Source organism: Varanus komodoensis, unplaced genomic scaffold (assembly GCF_004798865.1).
Source record: "Varanus komodoensis strain SLA01 unplaced genomic scaffold, ASM479886v1 scaffold23, whole genome shotgun sequence".
Classification (NCBI taxonomy): domain Eukaryota; kingdom Metazoa; phylum Chordata; class Lepidosauria; order Squamata; family Varanidae; genus Varanus; species Varanus komodoensis.
In genome coordinates this window covers 17,126,073-17,142,876 of record NW_025335627.1, presented here as the reverse complement: position 1 = coordinate 17,142,876, position 16,804 = coordinate 17,126,073, and the positions used below count along the sequence as shown (strand labels likewise).

General features: G+C 42.0%; 1 protein-coding gene across 5 annotated transcripts in view; it reads right to left on the bottom strand.

The window, feature by feature from the left end:
* The window catches only part of PLEKHM3 (pleckstrin homology domain containing M3), a 130,712-nt gene that overhangs the window by 75,230 nt on the left and 38,678 nt on the right, over positions 1-16,804 (bottom strand). For all 5 annotated transcript variants that reach the window (XM_044431860.1, XM_044431863.1, XM_044431864.1 and 2 more), the window contains exon 4: positions 10,761-10,906. In XM_044431860.1, coding sequence (XP_044287795.1) covers positions 10,761-10,906 — 146 coding nt within the window. The remainder of the gene's footprint in view (positions 1-10,760; positions 10,907-16,804) is intronic.

The window sequence follows — 16,804 nt, the reverse complement described above, 5'->3', positions numbered from 1 at the left end:
CTCTTTATTGCACCGTAACATTACAGAGAGGCTTGCTGCCAGAATCCATCAGTGAACTGCTGGATAATTTGTGGTGGAGTAGTTTTGATGCCCTGTAGCACTGCATGGACTGCAGTCTGCAACAGGTAGGCTCCTGGATCTCTGGAAGTTGCCCATGCCTGCTCTTTGTAAAACCTTCTACAACCTGATGACTGTGTGATTCAAAGAGATCTTTAAACTAATTCTGCAAGCTTCTGCCTTGTGATCTCATGCAAGTGTTCCTTGTTGTTGTTGTTAGTCGCGAAGTCATGTCTGACCCACCACAACCCCATGGACAACATTCCTCCAGGCCTTCCTGTCCTCCACCATCCCCCGGAGTCCACTTAAGCTCACACCGACTGCTTCAGTGACTTCATCTAGCCACCCCATTCTCTACTGTCTCCTTCTTTTACCGTCAACGGTTTCCAGCATTAGAAACACAGAAACAGTGTGAGTCAGAAGGGGTCTCCTGGGCCATCTAGTCTGACCCCTGGCTCCAACCGGCTCTGCTCATGACATGCCCACCATGTGCATGACTAGCCTATTTTTGAACACCCTCACCGATGGGGCCTCAACCATGTCCTGTGGAAGCCCATTCCATACCCTCGGGGTCCTAACTGTCAGGAAGTACTTCCTGGCATCTAAATTGAACCTTGGTTCCCTGAGCTTTGCTCCGTTGCAGCGCGTCCTTCCTTCCTCTGCAGGGGAGAACAGGTCTCTACCCATCTCCATGTGACATCCCCTCACATACCTGTATGTTGCCAATAGATCCCCTCATTTCAAAATAGCCCTTTGTTTGCTGCCATCCTGTAGCTATCGGAATTATAGCAAGTTCCTTTTTCTTTTTCTCTTTTTCTCTTCTCTATCTCTCTGCAGCTGTCTTGAAATTTTTGGTAAAAATTTTTCACCATAAGAAAAATACACCCTTCCTCTTCTTCGGCACCCACATCAGCTGCTCAGAGTCCAACCCACCAGCCTAAAGCGGAAGATGTTGAAAAATATCAAAAAGAGCTACAAATTCTGGTGATACAGACATCTTTAACAGCTTTGCAAGCATCCCAAGAGGTGATGTCAACACGGCAGGAAAGTATTTCAAATGAGCAAAAAGAACGGCTTGACAAATTGGATAATTCTGTTAAGGATGTATCAACTCAGTTATCTGACGTTCAACTTAAAACTGAACAGAATGCACAAAAAATACAACAAACACATGAAAAACTGGAAAATGTAGATAAAGAAACACAACTAATTAAGCAAACAAATAAGACTCTATGGGATCCACTTGCTATATTAGAGATGGAGAAGGCATCTTACTACTTAAGATTTCAGAATATACCTGAAGGAAAGAATAAAGATTTGTGAGAGCTAATGATTGGCATCTTGGCAGAGCTTTTAGAAATAGAAAATGAAGAAACTGCAGCAGGGATTGATCTTATCTACAGAGTTAACTTGACCTATGCCAGAAAAAACAAACTTCCAAGGAAAGTTCATGTTAAATTTGCTCTAAGGTCTATAAGAGACGATGTTTTGAAGGCCATATGTGAGAAACCTTTAAAGGTGGATGATAGCGACGAGGTGACGGTTCTGAAGCAAATACCATGGAGCATTAGAGAAGGATGAAAGAAATACTTATTCCTTACTACAAAGTTGATTATGAAAGAGATTAACTTTAAGTGGCTAATGCCAGAAGGAATACTCTTCACTTGGAACTCTACAAGATATAAATTGGATTCAATTTTTAAGGCACAAAAGTTCTATAAAAATTTAGAAGTATGCTTGAAGAGGAAGAACCAGGTGCTTCAAAAGAAGGAGGGGAAGGTGCCGAATCAATGGAATTAACAATGTATCAGTCTGAGCAAGGAGAAATAGTGAATATTGATTCACAACAAGAAGTGCAGATATTGGAGCCAAAGGAGAAGAAAAAAGGTAGAAGTGTAAAGGCGAAGAATAAGTAGATTAAGTATATACTCCTTAAACATGGCTTTTAAAAGGGAAGGAAAAATTGAATTGCTCTCTTTAAATGTTAACAGACTAAATGGACCCTCTAAGAGGAGAAGGATCTTTACTCAACTTCAAAAACAAAAATTAGATATAATTTGTTTACAAGAAACACATATTAAGAAACAACATGTTAAATTTTTGGAATGTTCAAAGCTTGGAAAATTGTTTGTATCTTCTGCGTCTCAAAAGAAGAGAGGTTTAGCAATATGTATTAAGGAAAAACTAGACCCTAAATATATACTTGCTGATGAGGACAGTAGGATCCTGATGGTTGAAATTACAATGAAACTCAAAAAGGTGCTTTTAGTGGCGATATACACCCCCAGTGACCATCAGGAAATATTTTACCAAAAATTACATACTTTACTCTTACAAGTGGGCTATCAGACTGTGTGTGTAACGGGAGATTTGAATGCAGTTGTGGACAAGAAAATGGACCGTAAGAGTGAGATTAAGGGGAAAAAGGGCCGGAGGATACTCCCAAAGTCATGTTCTAACATGATTGAAGAACTCAGATTGATAGATGCTTGGAGGCATAAAACTCCAACCTCTGCTAAATATTCTTTCTACTCAAATAGACATAGGTCATGGTCTAGAATTGATATGGTTTGGTTAACTCCAGACTTAGTACCAGACTTGATAAAAGCTGAAATAGAGGCAAATGTTTGGGCGGATCACAACCCTGTAACTGTATCACTGAAAGGAACTGCAAGGACGCCCAGATGGAGCTTAAATAAAGCATTATTAAAGGTTAAAAAATTTATACAAGAGATAAATAAGGAAATGCAAGTTTGTTTGTTTTTTGTAAGCCGCCCCGAGGCTTTCTGTAATGGGGGTGGCATAAAAATGCTATAAAAATAAATAAATAAATAAATAAATAAATAAAGCGGAAGAAACTTCTTTACAAAACGTCTGGGATACAGCTAAAGCCTATGTCAGGGGATTGATAATAACATACTCAGCAAAAATAAATAAAAAGAAAAAGCAAGAACGAGCAAAAATAGTAGAGGAATTGATGAAACGGGAACAAGAACTGCAGGAAGATCCATCCAAAAAAAATCTCAAGGTCCAAATGAATATCTTAAAGCATAAATTGAATCTCCTGGACACAAATGAACTTACTAAGCAAATGAAATTGGCCAAACAGAATTTCTTTGAAAATGCTAATAAACCGGGGAGATGGTTAGCCTATAAAGTAAAGAGAGAGAGAGAGAGAGAAGAGACTGATTTCGAAACTGAAGGATGGAGAAGGACGACTACAAGTTCAAAGTATACAAATTAAGAAAATAGCAGAAGATTTCGTTACAAAACTATATCAGAAGGATGAGATTTCAACTGAGAAAGTAAAAGAATACATCCGAAATGGAGACTTACCAAAACTACCGGAGAAATATCAAAAATTATTGAACCAAGAAGTAACAACTATGGAAGTAATAGAGGCAATTATGTGGCAAAAGAATGATAAAACTCCTGACCCGGATGGGCTGCCAGCTGAATTTTATAAATCCTTTGAAGGATTCTTTGCTACATTTCTTAAAGATATATGTAATGAAGCACTGTTAAATGCTAAAATACCAAATACTTGGACAGAGGCAAATATTACACTAATACCGAAAGAAGATATGGACTTAACACAGATTCAAAACTATAGACCTAGATCATTATTAAATGTGGATTACAAAATTTTTGCCTCTATAATGGCAGAAAGGTTAAAGAAGTTTTTAATAGACTTTATTCATCCAGACCAAAATGGTTTTTTGCCTAAAAGACAAATGAGGAATAATTTGAGAACTATCTTGGATATCCTAGAGTATTATGAGATACATACAGAAAAATCAATGGCTTTATTAGTTATGGACGCTCAGAAAGCCTTCAGTAATGTTAATTGGCAATTTATGAAGCAACACATGGCCCAAACGGAGTTTGGTGAAAAGTTTATTAATGCGTTATCAAGCATTTATCAAAAGCAGTCGGCTAGGATTATAATTAACGGAGAATTTACAAAGATTATAGAGATACAAAAGGGTACAAGGATGCCCGTTGTCACCTCTGTTGTTTATTCTGATTTTAGAAGTGTTGAATAGAAATATCAGGGACGATGTGGACATAAAAGGTACTAGAATTAGAGATGAAAGTTATAAATTGCAAGCATTTGCAGATGATCTGGTTTTCATAACAGAGGAACCCTTTGTAACAATGCCTAAACTTCTACAAAGGATTGAAGAATATGGTGAGGTTATGGGGGTGAAAATAAATAGAGAAAAGACGAAACTGCTAGTTAAAAATTTTACACAAGACCAGAGAAAAATGCTGCAGGAACAAGTAGATCTGCAGATTGTTAAAAAGGTTAAGTATTTGGGAATCTATCTTACAGCTAAGTGTACTACTCTGAAAGAAGACAATTATGATAAACTATTGAAGGATATTAAGGGCAATCTGGAAAAATGGGCTTATTTGCAATTATCTTTGATGGGAAGAATAGCACTTGTTAAAATGAATATATTACCAAAGCTTTTGTTTTTATTTCAAATGATCCCCATAAAAATTGATAGAAAATTTTTTGAGGATTTAAATTTTCAAATTTCAAGATTTATATGGAGAAAGAAGAAACCAAGGATTAAACTAAAAATACTTCAGGAAGCTAAAGAGAACGGTGGTTTTGGTCTTCCTGATTGGATGTTGTATTATCAAGCTTCTGTCTTAACTTGGCTAAAAGAATGGATAACTTTAAGAAATAAGAGAATTTTGTATCTTGAAGGACATGATTTACAAATGGGTTGGCATGTTTATATGTGGTACGACAAGGCTAAGTCACATGGCTCTTTTTTAAGTCACTATATTAGAAAATCATTAATTTCGGTGTGGGAAAAGTTAAAGTTAAAATTGTATAATAAATTACCAAGATGGCTTTCACCCATGGAAGCCTTTGTGTATCCAAACACATTGAATTTTGAAGGGATTATAAGATATGAGGATATTTTGGATAAGGATGGAGGCCTGAAATTAGATCAAAAAACACAAGAACAGGGAGCTGATATCTCTTGGTGGTACAAGGTGCAGATACAATCGAGATATGCTAAAGATTGTAAAGCGTGGGGTTTTTATAAGGAATTAACAGCATTTGATCAGGTGATGCTTAAATCAGATGAGAAAATGATTAAAAGATTATATGATTTCTTACTTGACAGGAAAATGGAAGATGAACAGGTTAAGGAAATTATGATAACATGGGCACAAAAGTTTGGATATAATATTGAATTAGAAAAGTGGCAAAAGCTGTGGGAGAGAAATATTAAGGTAACAATGGCAATTTTGTATAAAGAAAACGTATATAAAATGTTTTATAGATGGTACCTGTCGCCAAATCGATTAGCCAAGATGTTTCCAAATATGTCAAATGGATGTTGGAAATGTAAACATAAATTGGGTACTTTTTAGCATATGTGGTGGACTTGCGAGACAATGTGAAAAAGTATTGGATTAAAATACATAAATGGCTCAAGGAAATGTTACAAAAACCCTTAGCCTTTAAACCTGAAGTTTTTTTATTAGGCATTATACCGGAGGATATTAGTAAACAACAAATGTATTTGATTTTACAGGTAATCACTGCAGCGAGGATTGCATTCGCTCAACTCTGGAAAAGTGAGGAACTACCCACCAATGAATTGATTCTAAAAAAGATTCTGGACTGTGCAGAAATGGATAGATTGACTTTATCACTGAAGGAGAAAGAAGATACTGACTTATATCAAACTTGGGACTCTTTTTATTATTGGCTAGAGAAATGGGACTTGGCTTAGATTTAAATATGTTTTTAAGCTATCATAAATGGATTTAAATATGACTACACAATGTTAAAAAATATGAGTAGGGGGCTGACCCAGTATGTCTGATGTATTTGATGACTGATGTTTTTAGTGTTAGTTTAAAAATCTTAATAAAATGTATTTAAAAAAAACAGTTGTTCCATTAAGTAAAAAAAGAACTATAATTGTCAAGGGTCAAGCACATGGGACACACCAAATGTTCAAAGCCGAAAACATCACAAGAGTACAAAACCTTTCTGAAAAGGAAAAGGGAATGAGGGATAAATATTAAGGCCTTTCCACAATGCTGAACTGCATGCATGTAATGTCTGTGCAAGTTTTCATGAAAGTAGCAAGTAAGTATTTGTGCAGTAATAAAGGCATGCAGACAAAGTAGTTATGGAAGGAATTAAGTATTGCTTGTAGAAGGAGAAGGGTAAATGTGTATGTACCATTATTAATAAAGTCAGCTTCAAAAAAGCCAATCACAATGAGGAACTTTTCCATACATGTCTGCATACCTACCCAAACCTGTTCACTTGTCACAGTTAGTTCCCTGGACTGTTTAACCTAGGAATTGGTAGGAACATGCAGGAGTGAGCAAGTGTGCTGCTTCTGATGCTACTTCTGTTCTCATTTAACAATGCAGTAATGTCTTGTTCTTGGGTTGTTTCTTGATGTCCAAACCTAGAAATCTTGATCTGTTTATCAGTTAAACATCCCAGAGTTAACCTAACAATAAACCATAGGTAATACCCAAAGAACCTACAGTTCTGGGTTCAGATGTTATGAAACAATCCAGGATCATGACAAACTTGTGTTGTTAATTGAAAATGGACTTGGTAGTAGTGTGTTTGCAGCCCTCAGCTGTTGGCAGCCCTCAGCCAGTAACTGGATGCAACATGCATTTTAAGTGTGCTGATTTGAGTTTTGACTACAGAACTGCTGAGAATCCTAGGTTCCAGTATTACTTAGCAATAAAACTAACTGTTAACGGGACCATTACTTTTGCTCAGCTGTACTTACCTCAAAACCTTGTTGGATAAAATGGGGATGGAGAGAACTATGCATATCACTCCTGGGAGGAAGAGTGGGATAAAACCTATCTCTTCAGAGTCAACTGTATGTATTGTTACAACTTCATTGTTAAGTAACTCATCATGCTATATGGAGAATACAGCCCAAGATTTACTAAGGGCCTAAGCAAATAATTCTAGTCTAAATACCCTCCTGTACTTTTGCAGTGATCCATCAAGCTCCTGATGGTTTGGCTGGAGGAAATGGCCACATGGTACCTGCTCAGTGCAGACAATGAGAAAAGGGCAACTAAATTTCAGTGATAACCCATCAAAGTCAACAGAACCTGCCAGTCCAATATCTTGATCAGTTTGGTGCCCAATAAGCTTGTTTCCAGTTTCTTTGTAATCACAGGAGCACAGAGTAAAAGCAGAAGTTTTATTAAATCCTTAGTAAACCACCATAGAAACATAGAAACAGAGTCAGAAGGGGCCTCCCGGGCCATCTGGTCTGAACCCCGGCTCCAGCCGGCTCCACTCACGACATGCCCACTATGCGCATGTCCAGCCTATCTTTGAACACCCTCACCGATGGGGCCTAAACTACCCCCCCTAGAAGCCCATTCCACACCCTCAGGGTCCTAACTGTCAGAAGGTGCTTCCTGGCATCTAAATGGAACCTTGGCTCCCTAAGCTTTGCTCCGATGGATCACATCCTGCCTTCCTCTGCAGGGGAGAACAGGTCTCTACCCACCTCCGTGTGACATCCCCTCATATACCTGTATGTCGCCAACATATCCCCTCTGAGTCTCCTCTTCTCCAGGCTGAAGAGACCCAGTTCCCTCAGTCTTGCCTCATACGGCATCCCCTGCAAACCAGCCACCAACCTTGTGGCCCTACGCTGCACTGACTCTAACCTGGCTATATCCTTCCTGTAATGAGGGGCCCAAAACTGAGCACAATACTCCAGCTGCAGGCACACTAGAGTCGTACAGAGTGGTAGTAATACCTCTCTCGATCTAGAAGCCACACTTCTGGCTATGCAACCAAGGGTGGCGTTCGCCCTCTTGACCACCACATCACACTGCTGACTCATGTTTAGCCTGCAGTCAACCAGCACCCCGAGGTCCCTTTCACAAGTGCTGCTCTTCAGCCACTTGTCCCCTAACCTGTACTTACACGATGACACCTATTCCTATGGCACAAGTGCAAGACCTTGCACTTATCCACATTGAACGCCATCCTGTTGTCTCCTGCCCACTTCCATAGTCTGTCCAGATCCTTTTGGATCTGGAGTACCTGCTCCTCAGTTGTGACCACTGCCCCCGTTTTAGTATCGTCTGCAAATTTGATCAGCAGACTGTTCACCCCTTCTTCCATGTCGTTTATAAAAAGACTAAACAGGATCGGCCCCAGGACAGAGCTCTGGGGGACCCCGCTTGTCACTGGCCGCCATCCCGATGATTCCTCACTAATGGTTACCCTCTGCTTTTGGTCAGTCAACCATGCCCTAATCCACCAGACAGTGCTTTGGTCTATCCCAAAACTCCTCAGTTTCTCCACCAGGATATCATGGGGCACTTTGCCAAAGGCCTTGCTGAAATCCAGGTATACCACATCCGCAGTCAACCATGCCCTAATCCAGAGGTCAGCAACCTTTAACACTCAAAGAGCCATTTGGACCCATTTCCCACAGAAAAGAAAATACCGGGAGCCGCAAAACTCTTTTGACCTCTAAAATGAAAATAACACTGCATATATCGTTTTTTATGCTATGTATAAAAAAACTATAGTGTGTTGCATTTATGAAACAGATCGGGGGCTGTGCTGTGCCAGCGCGGGTCACAGATCGGCAGCTGTGATGCGTATTTTAAGCGACGGAGCCGCAACAGAGGGGTTCAAGAGCCACGTGCTTCTCCGGAGCCACGGGTTGCTGACCCCTGCCCTAATCCATCCAGGTAAACCACATCCACTGCATCCCCTCCATCTAGCCATCTCGAAACCTTGTCGTAGAATTCCACAAGGTTTGTCTGGCAGGACCTGTTATTGCAGAAGCTGTGTTGTGTGGCCGCCAGCCTCCCTTCCCTATCTAGCATCACTAGATCTCTCTCTATTATGAGCCTTTCCATTGTTTTTCCTACAATGGACATAAGGCTAACTGGTCTGTAATTCCCCATGTCCCTTCTACTACCCTATAAGTGGCTGATAGACTGCATTTTTCCTGTTCAGGTCTACACAATGGTTTCACAGTCCCAATGCATGTAATCTTATCATGTAAAGACCAAGGCTGGGCTTTGATGCATTTGTCCTGAATTAAATTGATGGAAGGATGTTGTACTATTCATTCATTCATTCATTTTACTTCTACGCTGCCCCCTAACCTGAGGGTTCTCTGGGGAGCTTACAGATGCTGAACCAGCACATATTGTACTCCTCCTCCATGCTATTTCCCATGATATCCAGTTAGAGAGCAAAATGAGGAGAAAATTCAATTTTCATCTTTGCTGCAGAAACTCATCCAGAGAATCTAGCCTTGCTAAGTCCAAAGCTAGTTAGTGCAATTCTATCCCATGGCAGGACTTGCAGACTACACTGAATTCCCAAAACAGCACAATGTTTAATCACTGCCTTTAGTGCTTTGCATGATTTAGCCCTTGGAACGTAAAGCAGACATGCAACCAATGAATGGGATAACATATAAAACACAGTTGATATTACACATGCACTGTTAATTCCCAGGGAATAAAGGAAAACACATGCCCAGTTGAATCAACATTACCAAATATGGTTCATGCTATGGTGTGTACATTGATTCCCATACACTCAGAATTGCTGGAGAGAAATAACAGGTTTCAATTTCTATCTGAGGCCAGCCATAAGAATAGGAGGAGAGTGCTCCCACCTGCTCCATTCAATTCCTTCAGTGAGCAAGAGATTGCCAAAGATACTGAGATAATTTCTAGATCTACTGGAATTTGAAATTGTGAAGCATGTAGAAAGGTTTGGAATTCTGCGTCCTGGACCCTATCAAGCTTAACTGGATGTGTGCTCCACACTTTATGTTTTGGCATGCAAACTGGAAAAGCTGCAATTAGCAAAAAGATTCTGCCTCTGAAAACTGGCCAGTGCTGCCTATCTGGGAGGAAGCTGATATCAAACCTTATTTTGGAAGTGCTACTTGATGGATCACAGCGTTAAGATTATTCTGACTTGACAATAACTTATTAAGCTGCCCTGTTAGCAGGAAACAAAGAAGCCTGCAAGACAAACTGCCATTATAGCTTTCTTCACCTGCTGCAGATTCTCCACCCTTCTCCTCCCACACCGCCCTAGGACAAGATGCAGCAAACTGTCATTATCACCACCTCTTTAAATAGTCTACTGTTTTAATTGTTGTTTTGACTGACCTTGTGGAAGTGTGATTAAAATGCTATATATGCATAAATTAACCAAGCAAGCTGTCTTGTACTAATGGTGATACTGAACAAACATGGGAGCATATTCACCCTACTAGTGCTGGACCAAAGTGTTCAGGACAGGCCTTTTCCAGCATCTGATGGAGGAAGGAGAGGAGTGACCCTTTTAAAGATTGGATTAACCTGCAGAGAGCAACATCTCAACATTTTCAAGGGAGGGTGACTTAAATACTAGATGGCCAACAGGTTTTTTCCTCTTTGTCCCACCTTCTTCCTTTTTTGAGAGGAAAGGTTCATTTTGACTTCAAGCAGCTGCAACCTGGCAGGGTTCCTTTTAGACCTGGAACAGGACCTTGTTCCCAGAGACAGTGTAAAGGGCATGAAGGGCAGATAGCTACTCCCATTGTAGTTGTATATACTGCACCTCGTTATGTTGCTATTTGTCACTAAGAGCAGGGAATAGAGGCTCCTGATTCCATTATCATGTATTTACTTTATACCTTGTATTTTGAAGTGTCCCAGTTATGAACAAGTCGTGCAGGAATGAGAAAGCTGTCATCCACGTGACAGATGTTGCAGTAGTACCATCCACTGTAGCTGCACACTTTTGCTTTGCCATTGGATAGGCCTATGGAACGCTGACAACCTGCCAATTGAAAAAAAGAAAAGAGTGCTTTAAAACACAAAATTCTTAATTACATTCAAGGCAACCTTCATAAACTATTTCACAGGGTCTATTGACATCCAAACCACATCCTGCTGGTTTGTAGCTCTTCTACATGTTTAGTGCACTCTAGGCAAGAGTCATCAAAAACCCCATCCATTCTACTACTACACCTCAAAAGTATTGGGGGCACAAGGGAGTGAATAGGTAAACAAAGTGGGAAACAACCTCAGGATAGAGAAAGCAGCTGCATGTAACAGTAACAAATTATGGGTTAACTAATTAACTAAACAAACCAGCTCTTGGGTCTGTGTTTGCACATGATGACAGCAATTTGTGCATTAATTAATTAACCCACTATTAGCCACAGAAGGTGCCAGTGCTTTCTATGGCTTCTGTGAATATTCAATCCCCAGTCAGGGTGATTAGGGGTTGTTATGTGATGTCCAAAACTGAATGTTCTAGATTACCTACAATTAGTTATTAGGTTCAGAATGGGTTGTTCAACTCATCTGAGTGTCTGCATTGAGCCATTATGTAATTTTATTTATTTATTTAAAACTTTTGTATGCCCATCACCACATGCCTAGGCATCTCGGGACGGCTCACAATACATACAATTAAAAACAATAAAATGATCTTTATAAATAAGAAATTCAATAAAAGATTTCATAAGGACAAAAAAACAAAAACAAAAAGAGCAATTCAATGATAAAATATTAGTTTTTAAAATAGTGATAAAGGTTTTAACCTGGTGCCAAAAAGAATATAAACTCGGTGCCAGGTGCACCTCTCCAGGGAACACATTCCATAATCTGGACACCACCGCAGAGAAGGCCCTGCTCCGCGTAGATGTTCTTTTTATCTCCTTTAAAGAGGGCTCCTGGAGCAGAGCCTCTTCCGCTGGTCTTAAGGGGCATGAGGGCATGTAAGGGAAGAGGCGTTCCTTCAGGTATCCTGGTCCCAAGATGTCCAGGGCTTTATAGGTTAAAACCAGCACCTTGAATTGGGCCTGGACTTCAACTGGAAGCCAGTGGAGCTGGTAGAGGACCGGCGTTATACAAGAATAACGACTGGTCCCCATCAGCAGCCTGACAGTTTTGTTCTGTACCAGCTGAAGTATCTGGACCATTTTCAAGGGCAGCCCCATGTAGAGTGCATTACAGTAATCCAACCAGGAGGTTACCAGAGCATGAATCACCATTGCTAAGCAGTGCTTGTCCAGGTAAGGATGCAGCTGGTGGATCAGCCAAAGTTGTACGAACATGCTCCTTGCCACCACCGCCACCTGGAATTCCACTGACAGCTCTGGATCAAGGAGCACTCCCAAGCTGTGGACCCTGTCCTTTAGAGGGAGTGCTACCCTGTGCAGGACAAGGTCAAAGTCACTTACCTGAAACCTCAATCTACCCACCAACAGGACTTCCATCTTATCTGAACTGAGATTCAGTTTATTGGCCCTCATCCAGCCCATTACCTCGGCCAGGCACTGGTTCAGTACCGTCACTGCCTCACATGGAGTAGAGTGGTAGAGCTGGGTGTCATCAGCATACTGGTGACACCGCAACCCAAACCTCCTAATGACCTCTCCCAGCGTTTTCATGTAGATGTTGAAAAGCATAGGGGACAAAATAGGCCCTGCGGAACCCCATGGCACAACTGCCATGGTGCAGAGCTATAGTCCCCAAGCACCACCATCTGGAATCGTCCAGCCAGGTAGGAACTGAACCACTGCCACGCAGTGCCTCCTACTCCCAAGTCAGCCAGCCTATCCAGAAGGATACCATGGTCGATGGTATTGAAAGCTGCTGAGAGGTCCAGGAGAAGCAATAGGGATGCACTCCCCCTGTTCCTCTCCATGCACAGGTCATTGTACAGGGCGACCAAGGCAGATTCAGTGCCATAACCAGGTCTGAAGCCAGACTGAAATGGGTCCAGATAATCCGTTTCATCCAAGAGTGCTTGGAGTTGTCCTGCCACCACCCACTCTAACACCTTGCGCAGAAACGGGATGTTGGCCACCGGTCTAAAATTGGCAGCCACTTCTGGGTCCAGGGATGCCTTCTTCAGGATAGGCCGGATCACCGTCTCCTTCAAGGGGACAGGGACCCAGCCCTCCCTCAGTGAGGCACTGACAACCTCCCGGACCCAGGGATCAATCCCTTAACTGGCTCCTTTAAGTAGCCAAGAGGGGCAAGGGTCCAGGACGTACCATTCCAAGCATCTTGTCCACATCATCAGACCACAATAACTGAAACTCATCCAATAATGATGGACCAGACGGTGCCCTGGACACCTCCCGTACTGGAATCAAATCAACGGTGGAGTCCAGATCGCAGTGAATCTGAGCAATTTTTTCCCTAAAGTGCTGGGCAAAGTCATCACAGCGGGCTGCTGAAGGTGCAACCACTTCCTTCTCCTGGCCAGAATGTATCAGGCCTCGCACCACTCGGAAAAGCTCTGTCAGACGGCACTGTGAGGAAGCAATGGAAGCAGAGAAGAACTGTCTCTTTGCTGCCCTCACCACCACAGCATAGGCACTATAATGTGCAAGTAAGTGTGTTTGGTCAGATTCGTCCTAAGATTTCCTCCACCTGTGCTCTAATCATCTCCCAGTCTGCTTCATCGCCCGCAACTCAGGGGTATATCACAGTGCCAAGCGGGCTCTGCTAGGCAGAAGAGGATGCTTAGGAGTGATCGTGTCGATTGCCCTGATCATCTCCTTATTCCACGAGTCAACCAGGACATCAACAGGAACGCCAGCTATATCTGCTGGAAGATCCCCCAGAGCCCTCAGGAATCCATCCAGATCCATCTGGCTCTGGGGGCGGACCATCCTAATAGGAACCTCACCCTTCTGGAGGGAGAGATCAGACCCGAGCTCAAACCTCATGAGGAAGTGGTCTGACCATGACAGAGAAGTTAAGATCAAGTTTCTCTCTTTCAGGCCACTCTCTTCCCGTCCCATTGAGAAAACCAGGTCAAGTGTGTGACCTCTTTCATGGGCTGGTGACATGTTGAAACAGCCCCATGGCTGTCATGGAAGCCATGAAGTCCTGAGCCGCCCCAGACAGATCCACCTCAGCATGGAGATTGAAGACCCCCAGGATGCTGGTCCTCAACACCAGGTCCGAGATGATCTCTCTCAGCTCAGGCAAGGAGTCTGCTGGGCAGGAGGGTGCACGGTACACTAGCAGAGTCCCTAATTAACCCACAGGTTACTATGTGCAAACGGTCCCAAAACATAGTTTTTCAACTATTTGCCGGACAAGCCATGAGTACGGCAACGAACACTGGGGTTAAATAAGCCATGAGTTAATGTTACATATGAAACTTGTATGTATGTGAAAGTTGAATGTTTTATTCCCAATGGATAAAAAAAAGGTTGCTGAGGTTTCAGAGCAACTCTGAATGTAGCTGCTAAAAAGTTATGTGAGGAGGCCATGACAGGAGAAATTAGTAAAGCAAGGCCAAGCAGCCATGCAAGGAACTGTTTCCCGATATCCCAACTGAGACCGCAAGGGGAAATACAACTTTAGAATCAAAGCAGAGATTCTTAGGAATCCACATTCTTAGCTAGGCCTCACCCTGTGTTCTGCATATACACAGTTGCAAATGTAGCAGGTTTCCTCAACAGGTCTATATTCCTCTGCCTTCTTCCATGATCTCTCCCAAGGAAGCAATTTCTGCTAAGCCTGTTCTCTTGCAGTATAGCTATTCACTTCCCTCTTGATTCATACTTGCCCTCTATTTCCTTGACAACACATTTTTGACCTGTGTCATATAGCATAACGCAGACAACACAGTCTGGGTGGCTGAGAGAAGCACAAAATGACAAACCTAAGAGAAGAGACATGCAAAAGCAGTGCAACATCACCTCCTGTTAGACACAATTCTTGTAGCTGTTGTGCTCTTCTCTCGCTTGATGGGTTAAACTGTACAATACCACCCCTCACCTTGTGCCTTCCTCCTGCTGCATGCTTTATTTTACAAGGCCTGTTATTTCTACAGCCCCTTTGCATGATAAAGCAGTCGATTCCTTTGATGTTATGAGGTTCAAAGTGATGGATGGTGACAAATATATCACAGTGGCAGACACCAATTAAGCCATTTGTACAAAATAAAGAAAAAGAAGGCAGCAGTGATATACAATGCAAGGTTGAGGATCTTTGTAGCTTAGAGAGCCTGGATCCTAAGGCTCATAACGCAATTCTTTTCCTAGGGGGCTTTTGTGCTCCCTCATATTTAATGAATGGAATGCCTTTTCCTCTTTACAGGTTTTAAGAGATGTGAGCAGCACATTTGAAAATCCAAAGGTGTGAACCAGCAAGCACCACTTTGTCAGATGGACAGAATGGATTTTCTACTAGTACTAAGTGTCCATTTGGATACCAACATGTGGAACAAATCCCAAAAGATGGAATCATAACTGCTGTTTTTTACTAAGAGATCCATCTCATGCTCATAACTCCTGAACCAGAATGTTGCCTGTGTCATACTGGAACCAATACACCATTAGCAAACAGGGAGGTAAGAAGATAGGTAAATAGAAAATTAGAGGGACAGGTGTTATAGGTAAAATAGTATTTAACTGAAAAAATGTAAAGAAATCCATGCCTAATGAAAAATAACCGTAAGGTTGTAAGAGATACTATACCTAGGGAAGCTATTTCAGACCCCAATAGGAGGGGGAAACAGGTTTCAGTGATGGTGCACGTAACATGCATTACTCAAGTTCCAAAGGTCTGCCCTTTCAGACTGCAGCAAATCTTGTTTACTCAAGCCCAAAAGATAAACAAGAGTGTACCTTGTCTGGGGAGCTGTATGACACTGGCAGATTCCTACTTTAACTTCAAAAGGGGAGTGAGAGATCTGACCCCATTCCCCTGACCACTCACAATCGTCATAGAAAGAACTATGCTGGCTGCTCTCCATGTAGGAAAAAGGACCTTGGAGAGGGGAAAGGGGTGTTCTGGTGGGTAAGGAAGGGAGAAAAATGGAAAGGGCCAGCTATGAGTTATCCTGAACATCCTCAAGCTGCCTTCCCTCCCACTCTCTCTAAGCCTCCATCACTACCCAGGATAAAAAGTTGGTCAAACTGTATATGCAGGGCAGGAGGGCAGGGGGTGTGAAGATCATCTCCTCTTCCCTCCTGCTCTTTCCTCCCTGACCCCAATGACCTGAAGCCCTAGAGTTAGGGGGCTTCCAATAATCATACATTCATTCAATCATTTGATGTATTTCGTAGTTCTATAGCACAAGCTCCCTGGCTTTTAAATCAAACCCTTACAAGATGCATTTGAAATAACTCTCAGCATTCCCTACCCAAGACAGAGAATGCTGGGAGTTGTAATTTTTTCTGCCTGAACATGCAAGTTGCACAACCTTAGTCAATTGCTATGCTACCCTTCAACTTCAGTATGCTTAGAGTAAGTCGTCGTCGTCGTCGTCATCATCATCACAACAAAAATACAGTAAATCAATAACATTACAATAAACAGTAATGACTAAAAAGTAGAAGCAGTGGGTAAAACAAACAGCAGTAAGATCATCATGGTTTTAAAGGCTGGAGAAAAGAAGAAGAAAAACGGTATTGCTGTGTAGCTGCCAGGCAAATCTTGGTGAGGAGAGAGGTGCATAAATGGTGTGCCATGGCCTTTCTCCATCCCTCACTTCTGACTGCATGGGGACAGGCAGATGAGGATGGCTTTGCTTATAAGTTGGTGACATACAGGTATGTGAGGGGATGTCACATGCAGATGGGTAGAGACCCGTTCTCCCCTGCAGAGGAAGGCAGGACGCGCTCCAACGGAGCAAAGCTCAGGGAGCCAAGGTTCCATTTGGATGCCAGGAAGCACTTCCTGACAGTCAGGACCCTCA